The sequence below is a fragment of the Gorilla gorilla genome, chromosome 7, assembly GCF_029281585.2.
Source record: "Gorilla gorilla gorilla isolate KB3781 chromosome 7, NHGRI_mGorGor1-v2.1_pri, whole genome shotgun sequence".
In the NCBI taxonomy this organism is placed as follows: domain Eukaryota; kingdom Metazoa; phylum Chordata; class Mammalia; order Primates; family Hominidae; genus Gorilla; species Gorilla gorilla.
Genome location: NC_073231.2, coordinates 66,017,141 through 66,035,777, shown reverse-complemented (window position 1 = coordinate 66,035,777; position 18,637 = coordinate 66,017,141). Strand labels below are relative to the sequence as shown.

General features: G+C 36.6%; 1 protein-coding gene across 1 annotated transcript in view; it reads left to right on the top strand.

Annotated features, from left to right (window-relative positions):
* The window catches only part of RP1 (RP1 axonemal microtubule associated), a 274,928-nt gene that overhangs the window by 134,786 nt on the left and 121,505 nt on the right, over window positions 1-18,637 (top strand). Inside the window, exons 17-18 of the mRNA XM_055348747.2 lie at window positions 5,435-5,634; window positions 9,821-9,907. Of these exons, the coding sequence (XP_055204722.2) occupies window positions 5,435-5,634; window positions 9,821-9,907 (287 nt within the window). The remainder of the gene's footprint in view (window positions 1-5,434; window positions 5,635-9,820; window positions 9,908-18,637) is intronic.

Genomic DNA, 18,637 nt, shown 5'->3' with positions numbered 1-18,637 from the left:
AGAAGACTTATGATTTGATGCTCTGAACTGAAAGTGCCCTTAGATATCTTTCCGGCAACTACCTATTTCTATAAATGAGAAAATCAAGACCCAGGAAGATGAATGTTATGCAGGTCTCAGCTCCAGTCGCTTGTCTCTGTGCATGGGCACTTGAACACTGCAGTGCAGCCATCCTGCCAGTCCATCATCTGTTTGTGGTGGCATGTTCCACAGTGTTGCCAGGCAAATCCTAATCTGTGCCAAAGCCTCAGCCATGGCATTTTCTTTCCTAAATGTGTTTAGGTGCCAATACTTTAAAAACAAATAAACCTGGGCAGAAAAAAATCTATTATTAAGTTGAAGTCTTCCTTAAAAACAGCAGTCAGTAAATTCTGAAAAATCTTGGGTAGTCATCTTTGACTAAAAATAATTTCATTCTGAAAAAAAGTAGAACACATAAAGCATACAGGAAAATCTTAAAATTATATCAACTTACTACTCCCCCAAAGAGCACTTTAAAATCTATTTATACTTGTGCATATATGTATGTATATACACTTGTAGATTATATTAAATATATCATTTTGTAACCTTCTCAGTTAATGGAAGGTACTAATCATTAAAGAATTTTTCATAATAAATATTTTAAATAAAATTTAATAACTACAAATAATTCATTGTGTTGATGTAGCATAACATATTTACCTATTTTCTTATTATAATTTGTAATGGATGCTCATCTATATATTATTTCATTAGAATAATTCCCATAAATGGAATTACAAGATAATGAATTATATTAATGGTTATTCTTCTTGTAATTTTTGTGTCCTTTTTAATATAAAAAATAGAACTTGGCATCCAGAGTGAAGTATAGTTTTATTTTTTTTAATGCTTGTGCTGTTGTAAATTATATTGTAAAGGTAGTGTAAGTTTTCGTTCATCATAGATTGAGGATTTGAAGGGACCTCTGACACATCATAAGCAACATAGAGGTTCATAGGAAGAGTGCAGAAATAAGCCATTCCATTTCAGATAATCCTAATCACTTGAAAGTACCTCCCTATGTTGAGCAGAAAAACTACCCATAAATTCTTTTGGCCTATAAAAAAGTCAATATCTTCTTCTATAAAATAACCATTGTTGTTTTTTCTTAGTATATTCTCATTTCCTCTTAGTATATTCTTCTTATATGTATATAAATATACCAAAAGTGGATTCTTAGTATTTCTTTTCAGTATATTCTCATCTGTGTCAAATATATTGCTTTAATAATTTCTTCTTATATATGGTTTTAGACTCTTCACCTTTATGAATATTTCTCTTAAAGTGTGAATCTCCAAGTAAGAACCTGTCTTCTCATATAATCTGAACGGTTTAGAATAATGGTATTCCTTTTATGTGACCTTATACATCAGTTAATACAGTCTCAGCTTGGAATACATGTTTTGGGCATTTTTGTTGCATTTCTGGTTTATATTAAGATCATTAGGATATTTTATTCATAATATCCTTTCAGTGTAAAACATATAACTGATCTTTCAACCAAGACACAGACTTTTACCTTGATTCTGGTTAGTTTTTATCTCCTTGGTATTAATCCAATAGACAAGCATGTTAGGATGCCTTTGATTATTTGATCCTGTTTTCTGTGTTAGTTATCTCTACCAGCTTGGTGCATCCTGTGCTTTGTATCCCTTAATTGAGAAACTGCAAATTTATGAATAAAACAAGACTATGTTAATTTTGTAGAAATAGATTTCATCCATTGCAAGATAACTATAGGGGAATGCTTTCACTGTCTTATTTTTTTCAGATTATATATTTTGAAATTAGGGTTTAAATATCTGATATTACACTATCAGATATTAGGACACATTTGTTTTCAGTTGTTTTCAATGACATGTTAGAATAAATCAGCTTTCTCAAATACTATCTTGGAATAGCATATAGAGGCTATAAAAGCTGTCCTTTTATGGCCACACTCTGATGGTAATTCATGCTTTATGCTGACCTCAACTTTAATCAACCCATGAACTATTAGAATCAGCTAATTTATTATTTATTTCTACAAGTAATTTATTTTTTTCCACTAGAGCTTCAGTGGACTAGCAGCAACACAAAGTAGATTAACATTTTTTTGTTTTTTTTTTTGGTCTGAGTCAACCTGATTGGTGTTTAATTAAATTGTTCAGTCACCCTCACAGGGCATGTTTTTGAGTCATCTGAATAATCTTAGGTACGACAGATTTTATTAAGGGTGACCGTGAAGGAGTCTATTGACTAATCCAGGGTCCCCATTAAATATTCTCCTGGCTTAGAGTATTTTAAACTTCTGGTCAACAAAAGCAACTGCTTTTATGGTTCTCAGTTCTCAGCAGAAATTTATAGTCTGAGACTAATGGACGTTGGTTCATTTCCAAAAGATCATGGTATTATATTGTGTTCATATTTAATTGATAACAGTACAAACTTTAATACATCATTCTGCGTTATAGATTATATCATATTTAGCCATCAATTTTTATAATATGAGTGTACCCTGACAATGTGTTATTTTTGTGCAAATGATGCAAGAACATGTTAATGCAGGAATAAGGGGCCTTAGAGACTGTCAACTCATTTGCAGATTAAATCAAACAAACAAGCTGAACACATACACACATAGATTTGTGTTCATTCATGCACAGACATGGAAAAAAATTCAGACTAAATAACCGTGGTCTCTTGATTTCATTTCAGGTTTGTTTCTTTGTATGTTTGTTCACTGTCTAGTGCCTATTGTTTGTTCACTGGCCTTCCTACCTCAGTCTGTCCCTGCTACAGTTCACCCTGTTTCAGACCGATCTCTTTAATACTTAGCTCAGACCACCACCATACTTTAAAATTGTGACTGGCTCTCTGTTGCTTGCAAAAGGATGTGCCAACTCCCTTCCAGCTTGGCCAGTGCCTTCCATGATCCTCACATTTCTGTCTCTCCCCTTCACACATAATATCTTATGTTCAACTGAACATTGGCACCTGCAGTTCTTCCAGCATGCCTGCTGCTTCAAGCCATGCACATGCTGGGAATGCTGTCCCCTCTGTTTAGAATGCTCTTCCTGTTTTTCTGCGAAATTCGGAGCCATCTTCCTACATCCAGCACTAAGATTTCCTCTGTGAAGCCTTTTCTGCCCACTCCTCAATTACTCACTTCCTGCCCTCCGCTACACCTGAACTTTTCAGTAGTTTTTTATTTGTTTGTTTGTTTTCCATGAAGGTATTTGAATGTTTGAAATCCAGATATTTATATGTCCGTTTTCACCACTGGATAGCATGTGTCTCCAGGGTGAGACTCTCATTAGTTATCTTTCAAACTTTTCATCAGTTCTGTTATTATGAGAGCAATGAGCCTAACATAATGCCCAGCAAATAATAGGAACTAAACTTTTCTTGAATTGAGTAAAAGTGATTCTTTTAGATGAATAAGATATCCATAAGATAGTAAGTAAGTGAATGATTGACATCCTAAAATGTCCGCCATTGACCTAGGATCACCAGTTTCTCTCTGGAACTCATGGATGTGCTGTGGAGTCTTTGTCAGTAGAGATCTGGTGATGCAATTGCCTGGGCCTGAGGAAATTCCAAGTGTGTTTGACTAGAAATGTCAGGCACAGTGGCCGAATGTTCACATGTAACACTGAGTTTTGAAAATTAGATCATGTCATAAAATTTTGTTGGACCAATTTTTGTGATCATTTCTGGGTCAGCTACTTCTGATGTAAATGGCATGGGATTCACACTTGCTCTGCCTGGGTTTGAAGTTTAGTTCCCTGTTACTTCCTGTGTAACTCTGGGCAAGTCACTTCACTTCTGAGTCCCAGTCTGTCCATCTGCTTAATAGGGGACAGCACCTCACAGGAGTAGTATGAGGGTTGAGTGAGAGTGACATGATGATGAATGTTAAGTGCTTAGGGTAGTGTGCAGCGCAGAAGAAAACCTCAGATGCTAGCAGCACTGCTGCATCCTGGTGAATTATGTTTAGGTGAACACGGAATGCCTATCAAGCTTGTTTAAGTGCAGGTGCGTTGCAGTTAAACATCCCATAGTTTACTTATTATGTGACTTGGCTATATTATTTAACTTCCCTGCTTCTTTTCCTCTTCTTAAAATGAGCATCATAATTTGACTCACCTTATGAGTTTGGAATGAGGATTGAATGAGAAATGCATATGAAACATGCAACACAGAACCCTGCATATAATAGGAGCTTAAAAACAATTAAATTGTTCAGTCACTCCCACAGACAGAGATTACCCAGAGCTGTTATACTGACAGAGATTACTCAGCACATTCTAGAGAAAAAAACTTTTAAAAATGAATGTCAGTTCTTTCATAGCATTTGTTTTTATTTATATATTTTTGCATGGTTTTTATTTTAAAATTAGTTCATTATAGCTTAGCAGGAAGAATTTCTTATTTTCTAGACTTGTCATCATTGTTGGTAAGATCCTAAGTGCTGCCGAGGGCTGCCTATAGTTTCAAGCTACAGAATTAAAGGAAGGAGATCAGCTCTGGCTACCTTTTAACCATTTGACATGAAGAACTTTTACCTCATCATCTTGGGTATATAAGATTTCAAAGTGGAAATATCAGTTAAGAATTAAAGTGCATTTGGGGTACTTTCAGACAACCCGTGCAGAGTAGCATGGGAGATGCCCTCAGCATTGTCTGGCCCAGTATCTCCTCAGATGAGACCACAGGTGAAAGGGAGTGTGAAGAAGACAGCCATTCTAGCTTGGGATGTCATGGCATTCTTTACAAACAGGAGTGACTGTGTTTGGGCACTGCTGGTTGCTAGAGGATGCATTCTGAAACACAAGTGCTTTGCATCCCTGCTCTCATGGACAACTGCTCTGATCACCTCAGGAACCATTTGTATGTATGAAAATTCTCTCTTTAGTTCCAAATCCTTTTCATTGCCCACGCCAGTAAGGTATTTTTTAATTTTTTCAGAAATATTTCAGAAAATTTTTCTTTTCCCTCAATTTGCCACTTACCTATCTTATGTGAAAACATGTTTTAATTCCCCTTTTTTGTTACTTTATATGGTGGTAGTTCTATATAAAATATGTAGGTCAAGCAGGCAGCTTTATGAAAAATCTGTGGACATGGGACAGAAACTCCAGTTTGCCTTCCTGTGCTATAGCATTGAGGATAAGTGAAAGATTGCCACGTAGGTCAGATGTTTATTGTTCGAATCCAGTTTACTTTGGTGGTTGAGTTTCAGTTGACCAGAACCTTGCTGTGAGGAGACAAGCGCAAATCAGCTCCCTGGAGTCTTCACAGTGCAGTGCCTCCTGCTTGCCTCACCCTACCCTGCCCAGTTTTCATGTCCTTTGGCTCCAGTGTGACAAAGGATTCTGTCAGCCTGATGTTGTATCTGATCTGCCACTAATGCTTTTTTCCCCCATAGAAGAAATCAGACATTTCCAAAGTAGTGAGACTCTTCTGTCAGAAGGTGAATGGAAGGTGTTAGTGCTGACAGGAAATACAGGAACTCAAGCCAATGTCACTCTCTGGGTGTATGGAGATAAAGGAGTCACTGGGCCAATAAGTCTTTGCAAGGACAGCTCAGAGCAGCTCTTCCTTCCAGGACACGAGGATGAGTTTCAGGTAAACAACGCTGGCAGTAATATTTTCCTGTGAACATTTCAAAGACATTTCTGTAATGTAGAAGTGTGTGTGTGTGTGTGTCTCCTATATAAAATGAACCTCTGGTCTTTTAGAATGCCTGTAAGTTAATAATGCTTATTGTAACAATCAAAGGAAATATTTTTGCTCACATATCTTATTCAAGCAAGGAAAGTTGTAGAAAAATTTGATTTCTTTAAAGACAGTTTATTTTAGGCCATGGGTTTGAAACTGGCCCTATAAACTGTCAACTTCAACTCAATTTATAACCGGCTTATAAGCTGTATAGAGATTCTTCTGGTAATGAAAACTCTTCTTTTATATACTTGCATATACTTATAGATGTTGCTCAGCTGAGCTATACAGGTGTGAAATTATTTTCTTTTTATAAAATTATTTTTCATCTTTTTAATTAAAAAAGTCTTGAGAATGAAATCATTTCCTTGGCATCTTCACAGGCCATTTTTTGAAGCTTTGCCCATGCCCATTTCTAATTTCTCTCTCCTTTACTTCTTAGAGTCAGAGAACACTGGGCTGCTTAAGTTTGCATGTGGCTGGTTGCCTCTCCTTGTTCCTCAGAGCTTTGGCCAAGTTTCAATTAGGACAATTACATTCCACTTCACTAATCCACCCTTCCAGCCCCACTGCCTGTGAAAGCTGTGTGGCTCTTTGGTGTACTGTTAAACAGCAGTCATTTTCTCTGGAGGGTATTCCTTTTGCATCCTAAGGCTGGCTAGAGAATAGAGAATGATTGAGGACAACTTGTGTCGCCAGGAACCCAAGGCTATTTGGGGCTACAGCACCTGGCAATCACTAATACTCAAATGGTTTCTAGATTCTTAGACCTGAGCCTGTCATTCTACTTTTGTAATCATTAAAGTTAATTTTCGCTGAAGAAAAGCAGTTGTCTGCAGTTGTGGAGGAGCACTTTGGCTCCTTGCACAGGCAGCCATACCTTATACAAATACATATTTCAAAAGATTATTTGAAGATAATTGTTTAGAATTCAGAATGTGTATGTATGGTTAGATCCTTAAGTCACCCCACAAGTCTAATTTTCTCATAATATACCTTGTGGTATATGTATTTATATGCTGATAAATCCTATCAATGTTTTTCTGAAAAATTTACTTAGGGTCAAATCTTGGAATGGATGGTACAGATTCTCAGTCTTGATTGCACATTGGAATTACCCAGGGAGCTTTAAAAACTACTGATGCCTGATTCCACCTCCAGAAATTCTAGTTTAATTTGCCTGAGGTACAGTCTGGGTATTTAGGTTTTTAGATGTTCCCCAAGTGATTCTAAAGTGCAATCAAGGTTGAGAATCCTGGATATAGCACTAGACTGCAAATCGGGTGAGCTAGATTGGAGTCTTTGCTTCCCACATGTTAGTTATGTGACCTTGAATATGCCACTTAATTTCTCCAGGCCAGCACTATCTTTATGTATAGAATACAGGCAATAATATCTTTTCTTTCTAAATTTTAAGGTAGTGTGATGACAAAAAGAGAAAATGTGTATAAATTAAAAAAGGAATCCTATTGACATATGGTAAAACTCATAAAATGGTTAAGAACAGAAGCCTTGGAGTCAGAGACCAGGTTCAAATCACCCTCTCACTAGTTCTGTGACGTTAAATAGACTGATTATCCTTACTAATCCTCAGTATCCTACTTAGTACAAGGTGGGTAATAATACTCACTTAAAAGCCTTGCTGTGTAGTTTAAAGAATGCCTGGGAAGGTGTGTGCCGTGCGCTGCACCTGGTAGATGTGAAGTGCGCTACAGATGACAGATTACAGGCACCAAGGACTCCCTCTGCTAGTAAATGGCTCAGGATATGTTTTCTACTGGCCTCTGTCATTTACTGTGAAGTGTGAATAGCTCTAGATTATTACCTCAGTGGTGGAGATTGGGTCTACACATGGAAGCCCCCAGGAGTGTAGAGTCTTGTGGACTCCAGGCCAGCAGGATGGGCATTGCCTGGGATCTTTTTAAACACACAGAATTTGGGTTCCCATCCCAGACCTACTGCATCAGAATCTGCATTTTAACCAGATCTCCAGGTAATCTGTGTGTGCACTAAAGTTTGAGAAGCACTGGCCTAGGGGTTAATGGGCACTCATAAGACTGGGGTCTTATGATAGTTTGAGAATCCTAAATTAGAATGAATTGACACATTTCTACACTCTCTCCTCTGTGGGTATTGATTCCCTTGTTCCTTTTCATTGGCATCATTTGCCACTTATAAGTTTGTCTTTCATTCTCTTTTCCTTCTTTCCAGTCCTGAAGTGAGCATATAGCCATTTCTGAGGACAATGTGGGATATTTTATTAAACTTGGGTTCAAATTTTACTTTTGGAACTTTCTGTGTATCCAGCTGTGTATCCTTAGACAAATGACTTAACCTGTTTGAATTTCTTCATCTTTTAAAGTAGACACTTAAAAGAGCCTTACCCTTCACAGGGTGACTGTGGATTGGAAGGGACAAGCATGTCAAGTCTTTCCCCCCTGGCTGGCACAGACCTGAGTGGCAGTTAGTTCTGCTCTTCTGCCGTAACAGACAGATAGGTATCAAGTCACATATGCTTGGTAACCAGACTGTTCAGATATCCCTTTATTGTTTTCACTTAAATTGTGGAGAAAGGAAGTTTACACTTAAGTGCTAATAGATTCTTGGGACAATGAAAGGATATTTAAAGTGTGGTTTACCTTTTAGTGACAAACTAGCCTCAAACTGGAGGATAACTTCCTGCTTCCTCTGGGAGGAAGAGCTATTCTCTGAGTTCTGCCACTGAAACCAGCTCTGGGAATAAGGAAGTGGGGGGAAATTGGCTGTTGGGGATTAACATCCCTATTTTCCTTCTTCCCAGTTGAGAACAGCATAATTTCTCTTGACCTGGTATTGAAACAGGCCCAGGTCTGTTCTAGCTGCTGCAGTCTGTAGGGGAAAGTGGTGGTGGGCACTTAAAAAAAAGAATTCTAAGCATGGGAACTGGGTATGAAAAAGGAGTTCTGATAGTTTCTGGGTGATTTGACTGTCCCAGCTCTTTCAGGGTCTAGTCCATAGGTAGGCAATGTCTAGTCAGACATAATATGCAAGTGCCTGCCTCTTTATATCTCTAGTCTGCAGAGGTAGATTGGTGCCTGTAGTAGAAATAATAACAATGGCTATTATTGAAGCCATTAAGCAATAAGGTGCTATATTACATTAAAAAAAATCCTCACAGTTCAGTGTCCTGGACATATTTTATTATACTAAAAATATCTGCTTATAAGTCTGTCTCCCTTGCTAGTCTGTATATTTCTCCAAGTTAGAGATTGTGCCGTCATTTTCATCTTCGCATACCTGTGGACTTGCACATTGTTTATTGTTTTAATATACATTTATTTAGTTGAACTGAAAATTTTATGCAGAAAGCATTATGTGACCATTCAACAGATAAAGAAATTGAAGAAAAGAGAAGTAAAAAAAACATACTTTACTCAGTTTACAAAAACATATTTTACTCCGTTTGCAAACAGCCAGGCTTCCAGTTGAGCTAAAAGTGATTCCCAAAGCCAATTCTCCACAATGCTACCTGGATTAACAAATACTCTTGGGTCACATCAAAAACTAAATCAGCACCCATATTCCGTGGGCAGGTTTGCTTCTCTTCCTTGAACGTAGAACATCTATATCTTAACCTAGGTATCATCAAAGACAACAGGATTTTCAGAGTACAAGGAAGTTCTAGACTCACACTTTTCTTAAGCTTGTAGAAATCACCATATTTAGCTTTTCTTTGGTGAAAATTGTTTTTTTTTAATTTCTTAAAATACAAGCCCATCTTTCTGTCATTGGAACTCAGAAAGTGTTGGCTTCCAGTGAGAAATGTGTGGTAGTCAGAGAACTGAGCATATGTGTGTTCTTCATCCTGTTCTCTCATTTGACTCCTTCTGCATATTTTTAGTCAAGTCTCATGATATTTCTGTCTCATACTCTGTGTCTGTGAGGTTCACTGATTGTTTCTTGAGGGCATTTCATTTCTAGACTCTGAAAGAGTTTCTGAGAGCTTTTTAACTATTAGGAACAAAAAATGCATTTAGTGTAAAAAGAAAGAATTTTTTAATGTGCTTAATTTAAAAAATTCTGATAATTTTTTTCTCCTTTGCATTTCATTCAGGTTGAAATAAGAAACATTGGAAACATATATAAGATAAGGATAGGACATGATGGAACCAGTGAGCAACCCGAGTGGAACTTGCAGAGGGTAATCATGTCACTTATTTTTTTCTTCATAGTTATTCTCTGATGAAAAGAAGCAAGCTGGCTATGTAAAGCAGTGAAAACGGTATTTTCCTAATTACAGGTGCTCCTTGACTTACAGTGGGGTTATGTCTCTGTAAACTCATGGTAAATAAAAAATATCCTAAGTCAAAAATGAATTTAATGCCACTGACATAGCAGATAGTTCTCTACTTACTATGGTTTGACTTAGGATTTTTCGACTTATGATGGCGTGAAAGCGACATCTATTCAATAAAAGCTGTAACCCATCATAGGTCATACAGAGCTCTCTGACTTATGATGGGTTACTTCCCAATAAACCCATCATAACCTCAAGAAATTGTAAGTTGAACTGTGGTAAGTTGAGGACCATCCGTATTGTAAATAATGTGAACAAAATTTTTGTGGACATAACACTCTAAACAAATATGGTTCATTCTTGTGAAAGGTTTTTTTTAATAGCATATTTATGGTTATATTTGCAAAGATAATCTGTTCATAGAAATCTGAAGAATACGCTGAAGTGTAAGAACAAAAATGAATTGTTATTCATTGATCATTAGATGACCACTCGGTGGTGCATTTTTTTTTTCATATCTTTTTTCTATGAATCTCTTTCATGGTTCCTTGCAGGCTCATGTGCTTTCTCTCTCTCGGTATAGATATAGATACATACACACACACATAGCACATATATATGTGTAAATATCAATGTAAAATATATGTGCCACATAGTGATGTTTTGATTAGCAATGTACTGCATATACAATGGTGGTCCCATAAGATTATAATGGAGCTGAAAAATTCTTACTGCCTAGTGATGTCACAGCTGTTGTAATGTCCTATTGTAATGAATTACTCATGTATTTGTGGTGATGCAGGTGTAAACAAACCTACTGTGCTGCCAGTTGTGTAGCAGAATAGCATATTCAATTATGTACAGTACATAATACTTGCTAATGTAAGCAACTGTTACTGGGATGTGTGTTTTATATATATGTAATTTAATATATATAAAAATATATTTTTTATATATACATATAATGCCATATACTTTTAATCACTTAGAGTGTACTCATTCTACTTAGTAACAAAAAGTTAACTGTAAAACAGCCTCAGGCAGGCTTTCAAGAAGTGTTCCAGAAGAAGGCATTGTTATCATAGGAGATGACAGCTTCATGCATGTTGTTCCCCTGAATATCTTCCAATGGGTCAAGATGTGGAGGTGTAAGGCAGTGATATGGGTGAACCTGACATTGTGCAGGCCTAGGCGAATGTGTATGTTCATGTCTTTATTTTTAACAAGAAAGCTTAAAAAGTAAAAAAAAAAAAAAAATTTAAGTAGAGAGCCAGGCGCAGTAGCTCACACCTATAATCCTAGCACTCTGGGAGGCCAAGGCGGGTGGATCATGAGGTCAGGAGTTCAAGACCAGCCTGACCAACATGGTGAAATCCCATCTCTACTAAAAATACAAGAATTAGCTGGGTGTGGTGATATGCACCTGTAATCCCAGCTACTCAGGAGGCTGAGGCAGGAGAATTGCTTGAACCTGGGAGGTGGAGGTTACAGTGAGCCAAGATCACACCACTGCATTCCAGCCTGGGTGACAAAGCGAGACTCTGTCTCAAAAAAAATAATAATAAAATAAGTAGAAAAAAAGCTTATGGGCCGGGTGCGGTGGATCATGCCTGTCATCTCAGCACTTTGGGAGGCCGAAGTGGAATGGATCACCTGAGGTCAGGAGTTGGAGACCAGCCTGGCTACCATGGTGAAACCCCATCTCTACTAAAAATACAAAAATTAGCCAGGCGTGATGGCAGGCGGCTGTCGTCCCAGATAGTCGGGAGGCTGAGGCAGGAGAATCGCTTGAACCCCAGAGGCAGAGGTTGCAGTGAGCTGAGATTGCACCATTGCACTCCAGTCTGGGGGACAAGAGTGAGACTTTGTCCCAAAAAAAACAAAAAAAAAAGCTTATGGAATAAGGATATAAAGAAAGAAAATATTTTTGTATGACTGTACAGTGTGTTTGTGTTCTAAGCTAAGTGTTATTACAAAAGAGTCAAAAAGTTTTTAAAAAATTAAATGTTTAATTTATTATGGAAAAAAGAAAAATATTTTTTATGAATTTAGTGTAGCCTAAGTATACATTGTTAATGAAGCCTACAGTAGTATACAGTAATGTCCTAGGCCTTCACATTCACTCACCACTTACTCACTGACTCACCCGGAGCAACTTCCATCCTGCAAACTCCATTCATGGCAAATGCCCTATACAAGTGTACCATTTTTAATCTTTCATGCTCTATTTTTAGTTTACCTTTTCTCTGTTTAATATGTTTAGATTCGTAAATACTTACCATTGTGTTACAATTTCCTGTAGTACAGTAATATGCTACACAGGTGTGTAGCCTGTGATCAATAAGCTATACCATATAGCCTAGGTATGTAGTAGGCTATTCCATCTAGCTTTGTGTAAGTGCACTCTGTGATGTTTACACAATAATGAAATTGCCTAACAATGCATTTCTTGGAAAGTATCCCCATTGTTAAACAACACATGAATATATATAAAAACATATGTATAAATAAATACCTTAAATATGTACATATAAATACGTGTGTGTGTATATATATATATATATATATATATATATATATATATATATATGTTTATATGTGCTTTGCCCTTTTAGTGAAATTGAATCATGCTATGTATGCACTTTGAGATCCTGGTTTTTTTATTTTTTATTTTTATTTAATCACGGCAGTAATAGCAATAATAATAATAATGAGTATTTGTTGAGTGCTTAACATATGCCACCTACCTTACAAATACCACTGTATTTCTGCCTAATAGCAGCTCTTTGATTTAGGTACCATTAATATCCTATTTTACATATGAGAAAACTGAGGCTCGATCAAGTTAAGTAATTTGCCTGAGGTTCCTCAGTAAATGGTCTTATTGTATGTTGGACTCCAGAGACTGAGATCTTAAGCACTATCATTGGGCCTTAAGTTTATTTTCAAAAATAGATGGTAATTAAACTCTTAAAAGCCTTGAGATTTCTGTATGGAAGCACTAGATTATAGTGGAGTAAGATGAAATGGTTTGAATCATAGAACATCTTTGCTTTCTGGCTTTAAATACTATATCTGTCACTGGTTTCTTTACAGTACAAGATATGTTATTCCAAAATGCTTCAGGTTTAAAATTTGGAATACCACTGATAGAGTCTAGCAAAATATTTCTTTCTTTTTAAGTGTTTCTTAATTTTATCTGTGATTTTTATTATTGTATCTTTGGTTGTATAATAAAAGTAATTGAGAAAAATGTTAATTTTGCTGAGGTGTTTATTGTAGTATTTCTTAGGACATGCCTATATAATGAAATGTTTTCTAATAGTTCAGGAACAGGTAAATATGTTCCAGTCAGTAAGTCAAGAAATATCTACTTAGCACCTAATACATGCCCTGCATTATGCTAGATGATATGGAGGATTTGAGGAAACCATTTGGTGACTTTAAAGTTTTCTATTTAGAAGCATTGAAAGAATTCTAAGATGAGAAAAGCAATGACCTTTTAAGAAGATGCAAAAACCATGGAACCTGCAAAGTGTAGTAAAATCAGAAGCTCTGTGCTTGTGAATTACTGGGAAAGGTGAGTCAGAACTAAAATTTTAGAAGAAACTTACCCATGAGTTAAGTGGGCCTGAAGTCAACAGCATGGCTTGTGCTTTCTCTGGGGCCTGTGAGTGAGAAAGTGGTCGAGGGGTATAGCAACATCACTACGTAGTGATTCTTTAACTGGAGGAAAAAACATCCCCAGAAGAAGCTGTCCGAGGAATGAGCAAGGGAGGCATCATCCATTCCTCTGGTCAGTGGTAAAGGCTTCTGTGAAGAGTAAAGTGGGTAGAACACTAATTAATTGATTGAATTGAGCAGCTAGAAACTGTCATTACCAAAGCAATGTAAGAGAAGGGACTTTTCCTACAGCTTACTTTACTTTTTATTGTGAAGTGATTTCAAATTTATTTTAAAAATTGCAAGAATGGAAGAAAGAACTCAAATTTCACTCAGATTCCCAGTTGTTAAGGTTGCACCCCATCTACTTTACCATTCCTGTTAAAATATATTTATATGTTTGTGTGTTTATATGTATGTTTTAATCGTTTGACAAATATTTACTGACATGAAGTCCATTGATTCTTTGGCTATGTAAATATCGTATTCACCATAAAATTTTTACCCACTAATTTTAGGATCCATGATGATTTTTGCCTTAGTCAGTTATTACTGTGATGGTGGCCAAATGGTGATTTTTATATTCTATTGTTATTTCTCTATTTATTAATTGGCATTCTACTACAAGGTAGAACTTTTTCCTTCTCTCCATTTCAAAATTTCATTTATTTATTCATACCAGCGTGTACTTGCAGATTCTTACTTTATTTGATGGGTTAATCTTTATTAACATAATTTACTTTGATGCTGAAATCATCCTTCATTTTTTCCTGTAAGCCCCTATATTTTTTTCACATGTCACTGTCCGTTCTACGAGGACTTCTTTACTTTCTGATTTGAAAAGATGTTTCAGGCTTATCTAGCACTTTCTTTTCCCTAGCCCTGGAATTACCTATTTCTCAAGGAGCCCTAGTTTAATTTAGTGGAAAATGGTTTTTAGACACCAGCATTTACGTGAGCCATTCAAAGAAGTTACTTTCCCCACTAATGCCCATTCACCTCAGCCCTGAGGCCACTTCCCGTGATGTAAAAAGCCAGCCATGCTTCTGCTTTCCCAAGATGCTCCCCAATAAATGTTTCCAGTGTGGAAAACACTGAGTTTCCCACATGAGTTTTGGAAACACTGAGTTTTTCATTCCTCTCTTGGAGAGTCACAATGCAAATAAATATAGTAAAGGCTCTGGGATGCCCTGTGGTAGGGAAATCTGTTTAACAGCATTTCCAAAACTAAATTCACCATGGGGTCATATTTTTCAGGTAAAATCTATTAACATTCTATGAAAGGAATATTGTGCATTACTGTAGGGGTTTGAGGCATTTGGGGTTTGATTTAGGAAAAAGATATGACCATGGTGCAGAGGCAGTAGCACACATATTTTATTAGGTGATGTTGTGACAAGATTGCGCATGGAGGAAGTTCCCTCCAGCAGTAATCTGTCCAGAAGCCACAGCGCAGGCCTATACTCAAAAGGGGAAGAGGGCAAGGGAGCTCCCTAGGGAGCCTAGGTGATGCCTCTGAGTGCACAGTGGGGACATGGGTCAGAAGAGCCCCGAAGGGAAGGTTATGAAATATTTCATCCTAAATATGTAAAATAATTTGTTCCCCAATGAAAGGCAAAGTGTCTATTTGCAAAGCTGAAATAGTTTCCTTGTGTTCAAAGGATGATTACATAGACTGGAATTTGTCAGACACAAGCCATTTGACCTTGTTTAGGTAGAGTCACTTGATAAATACATAGACCTACAAATATTTTATTACCATCTCTTGCAGCCCTATTCAAGCATATAGAAAAAATTCTGTATAGGTGACTACCATCTTCTGTCTGATAATTAAACTCCAGTCATTATTTCTTCTCTCAGTATTTCACAAATACACTGGAAGTTTATTGCTATACAGTACAAAATTTTATTCCTCCACATGCATTTGCTCTGTGGCAAAATTCAGTAATCTTTATGTCTTTTATATAGTCTTCTTAATCAGTATTTCCCTTTTCTTATATTGCATGGACCATGCTAGTCAAATTAACTTTATATTTTAGGACAGGTTAGGACCAAGGCAATTTTTAAATACATAGATTTCAGTGTGTCAGGGTGGGAGAGAGCACATCAAGTCTCTCCTTGGACTTTGGTACTAAAATAAACAATAGCACAGATGTATAAAAGTATACATTTGTACTCATATTCAGAAAACAATTGTACTCGTATTCAAAGCGTTTTATCAAGTATTACTAGAAGACTTAATAAGAGTTGGAAAAGTTCTGTTGGTCGTTTGAGCATGCCAACATGACTAAGATGCAGTTCTTGTCTTCAAAGAACACAATCCACCATTAACCTGACTATAAACCAGATTGTGCTTAGTTATCCATAAAGTTGTCATTGTAATTGTCCCATTGAAAATGGCACATGCTGTCTCTACATCTGTCTTCCAAAAGATTTATGGAGAGAATTAAATTGATTTCTCCCTTTTCTCAGGTTCTGAGCAGAAAGGTTGGGTAACCTGACCTAGATGTTATATTCTCATTACTGAATTCTAACATGTTAATTCAGACATTGTAAGTACCATCATATGTCTGTTCCAGTCAACTATTTTTAGGATATGTATTTAACGACTTGGTTGAAATTTTTAAAAGTAATCCAGGAATTTTAAGTTTCTAAGAAACAAGAATGAGTTTTTATGGTAATGTTCTCTTGTGAAACAACTAATATTTGCTGTTGTAAATCAGCAGGGGGAGCTCAGCAAATGAATTTTAGTTTCTACTGAAGGCATTCCTAAAATTGTTCCTATTCATTTAGGAAATTAAAACAAAATGCTGAATATTTTATGTGATAAAGGCACTGCTGTTTCTTTTTCCTTTTTTTTTTTTCCAAGCACTGTGTTTATTTGTTTGTTTTCAAGGAAAATGAATGCGTGTTTCAGTGAAAAAATGGTTTTGGAAATTAACCCTTTTTCTATTTCTCATCTACCTCAACATAAAGTTTGGCTTTGAAGCTTAATATCAGTGCACTTTTTCTCAGCCATATCAACTCTTTCATAGTACTCACATTTGGCAGTTCTGCATCAGAGCTAAAGCAAAAGTCAAGGCTTTGGGTCTTTTTAGTATTGATAGAAAAATACTAGACGATGCTTCAGTCTGAAAGCCAAAAGAAAATACTATTTCCAAAAAAGAAAATGATTGGTTTCACAATGACCAAAGGCTGCCTTTTGTGGACTTGGAAAATCTGAAAGTCTGTCATTATTAGGACATATGCCATGAGGGTTTCCCCCATTAATGATCAACCATTTATAGCCAATAGCTATTGTTCATCTTGTGATAAACAATGCAAGCGCTTATGGAATGCTTTTTTTTGGGGGAAGCCGTTGTTTCTAAACAAGTGTTTGTTGAAATCATTCCCAGTGTCCCAGATTAAAATGGGTGAAAACCTAGTTTTTGACATAGCATTTTGAGCAGGGAACACCTGCCCATTTCATGATACTCTGGTACTTTGGGGCTTTTGATCTAGTGGTGGGTCATGTGATGTCATTCAGAGTCTTAAACTTTTATTCCTTGATCATACTTTAGAGGCCTTTGTGAAGGTCTGACTTGCTCTTTCAGCCATATTAATGCACATTAACCAACTGTGCTGTCTAGCGTTCAAAACACTGTTGTAGAATATTAATCCAGGTCATCATACTGATTTCAGGTAATGGGTAGCTTCTACCCAAAACAAGATGGCTATAACTGAACATAGACAGATAGTAATTAACTTTGAATATTAAAAAAAGAAAGATAAGCATACATGTTAGCAAATGCTGTTAAATAAAACTAATAATTGGTTTTAAATCTTAGGTATTCTTTTTTTTATTCTCTGGAATTGACTTTGGCTCTTTCAAATTGAGGTAATAAACTTTAGAGTTGAAGTCGAAAAACTTGAAAGATGTTTAATTTCTAAAAAGTTAAAAAATCACTTTTTCTCTAGGTTTTTCTTACTGTAAAATAGGGCTCAATGGTACTTGGTATCTCACAAGTTGTGAATATCAAGTGAAAAAAATAAATGAAACATAATCAGACCTTTTTGATTCCCTCATCCAACCTGCTTCTCCTTTAGTCTTGTTCGTCTGAGAAGATGGTGCCAGTGTCTACCTAGTTATATAAGTCAGAACCCTATGAATTTTCCTAGATTGTTTTATTTCCCTTCCCTCCAAAATCCAATCCCTCAGGAATCTCCTGCTGACTCTATTGCTGAAACATACCTCAATTTTGTCTATTTTTCCTCCATCTTATTACCATCACTTCGCTCCAAGTTGCATTTTTTTCTCTTCTCTCTGCTGTAAAGATCTCCTATGATGGGCTTCCAGCTTCTTTTTCTCCCCCCTCAGTATCCAGATTTCAAAGAGCAGCCAGAGTGATCTCTTATTAACATCAGTCAGATCATGTCCCCTCATGTAATCTGTCCCCTGCCCACCTCTTTCTCGTCCCCTTCTCATGCTGTGGAAGCCACACTGGTCTTCTCCTGCTTTAGAGGTCCTTTGCTATGCAATCTAAAGGGAGCCCACATTTGCTCTTGATCACATCAGCATGGTTTATTTTCTTTATAACACATCCCTTATCTGATATTTTATATTTGTTTATAGTCCGACTTCCACTAGAAAGTGAGTGACTTGAGAACAGGAACTTTGTATTATTCAGTGTTATAATCCCAACTCCTAGAGTATTGCCTGTCATGTAGTAGATGTTAAACATTTGTGGAATGAATGAATAAATAAAACACATTTTGTTTATTTAACAAATATTTATAATATGTGAAGTACGGCTGGGTGCATTGGCTCATGCCTGTAATCCCAGCACTTTGGGAGCCCAAGGCCAGAGGATCTCTTGAGCCCAGGAGTTCAAGACCAGCCTGGGCAACATGGGAAGACCCCTGTCTCTACAGAAATGCAAAAATTAGCTGGGTGTGCTGCAGTGAGCTGAGATTGTACCACTGCACTCCAGC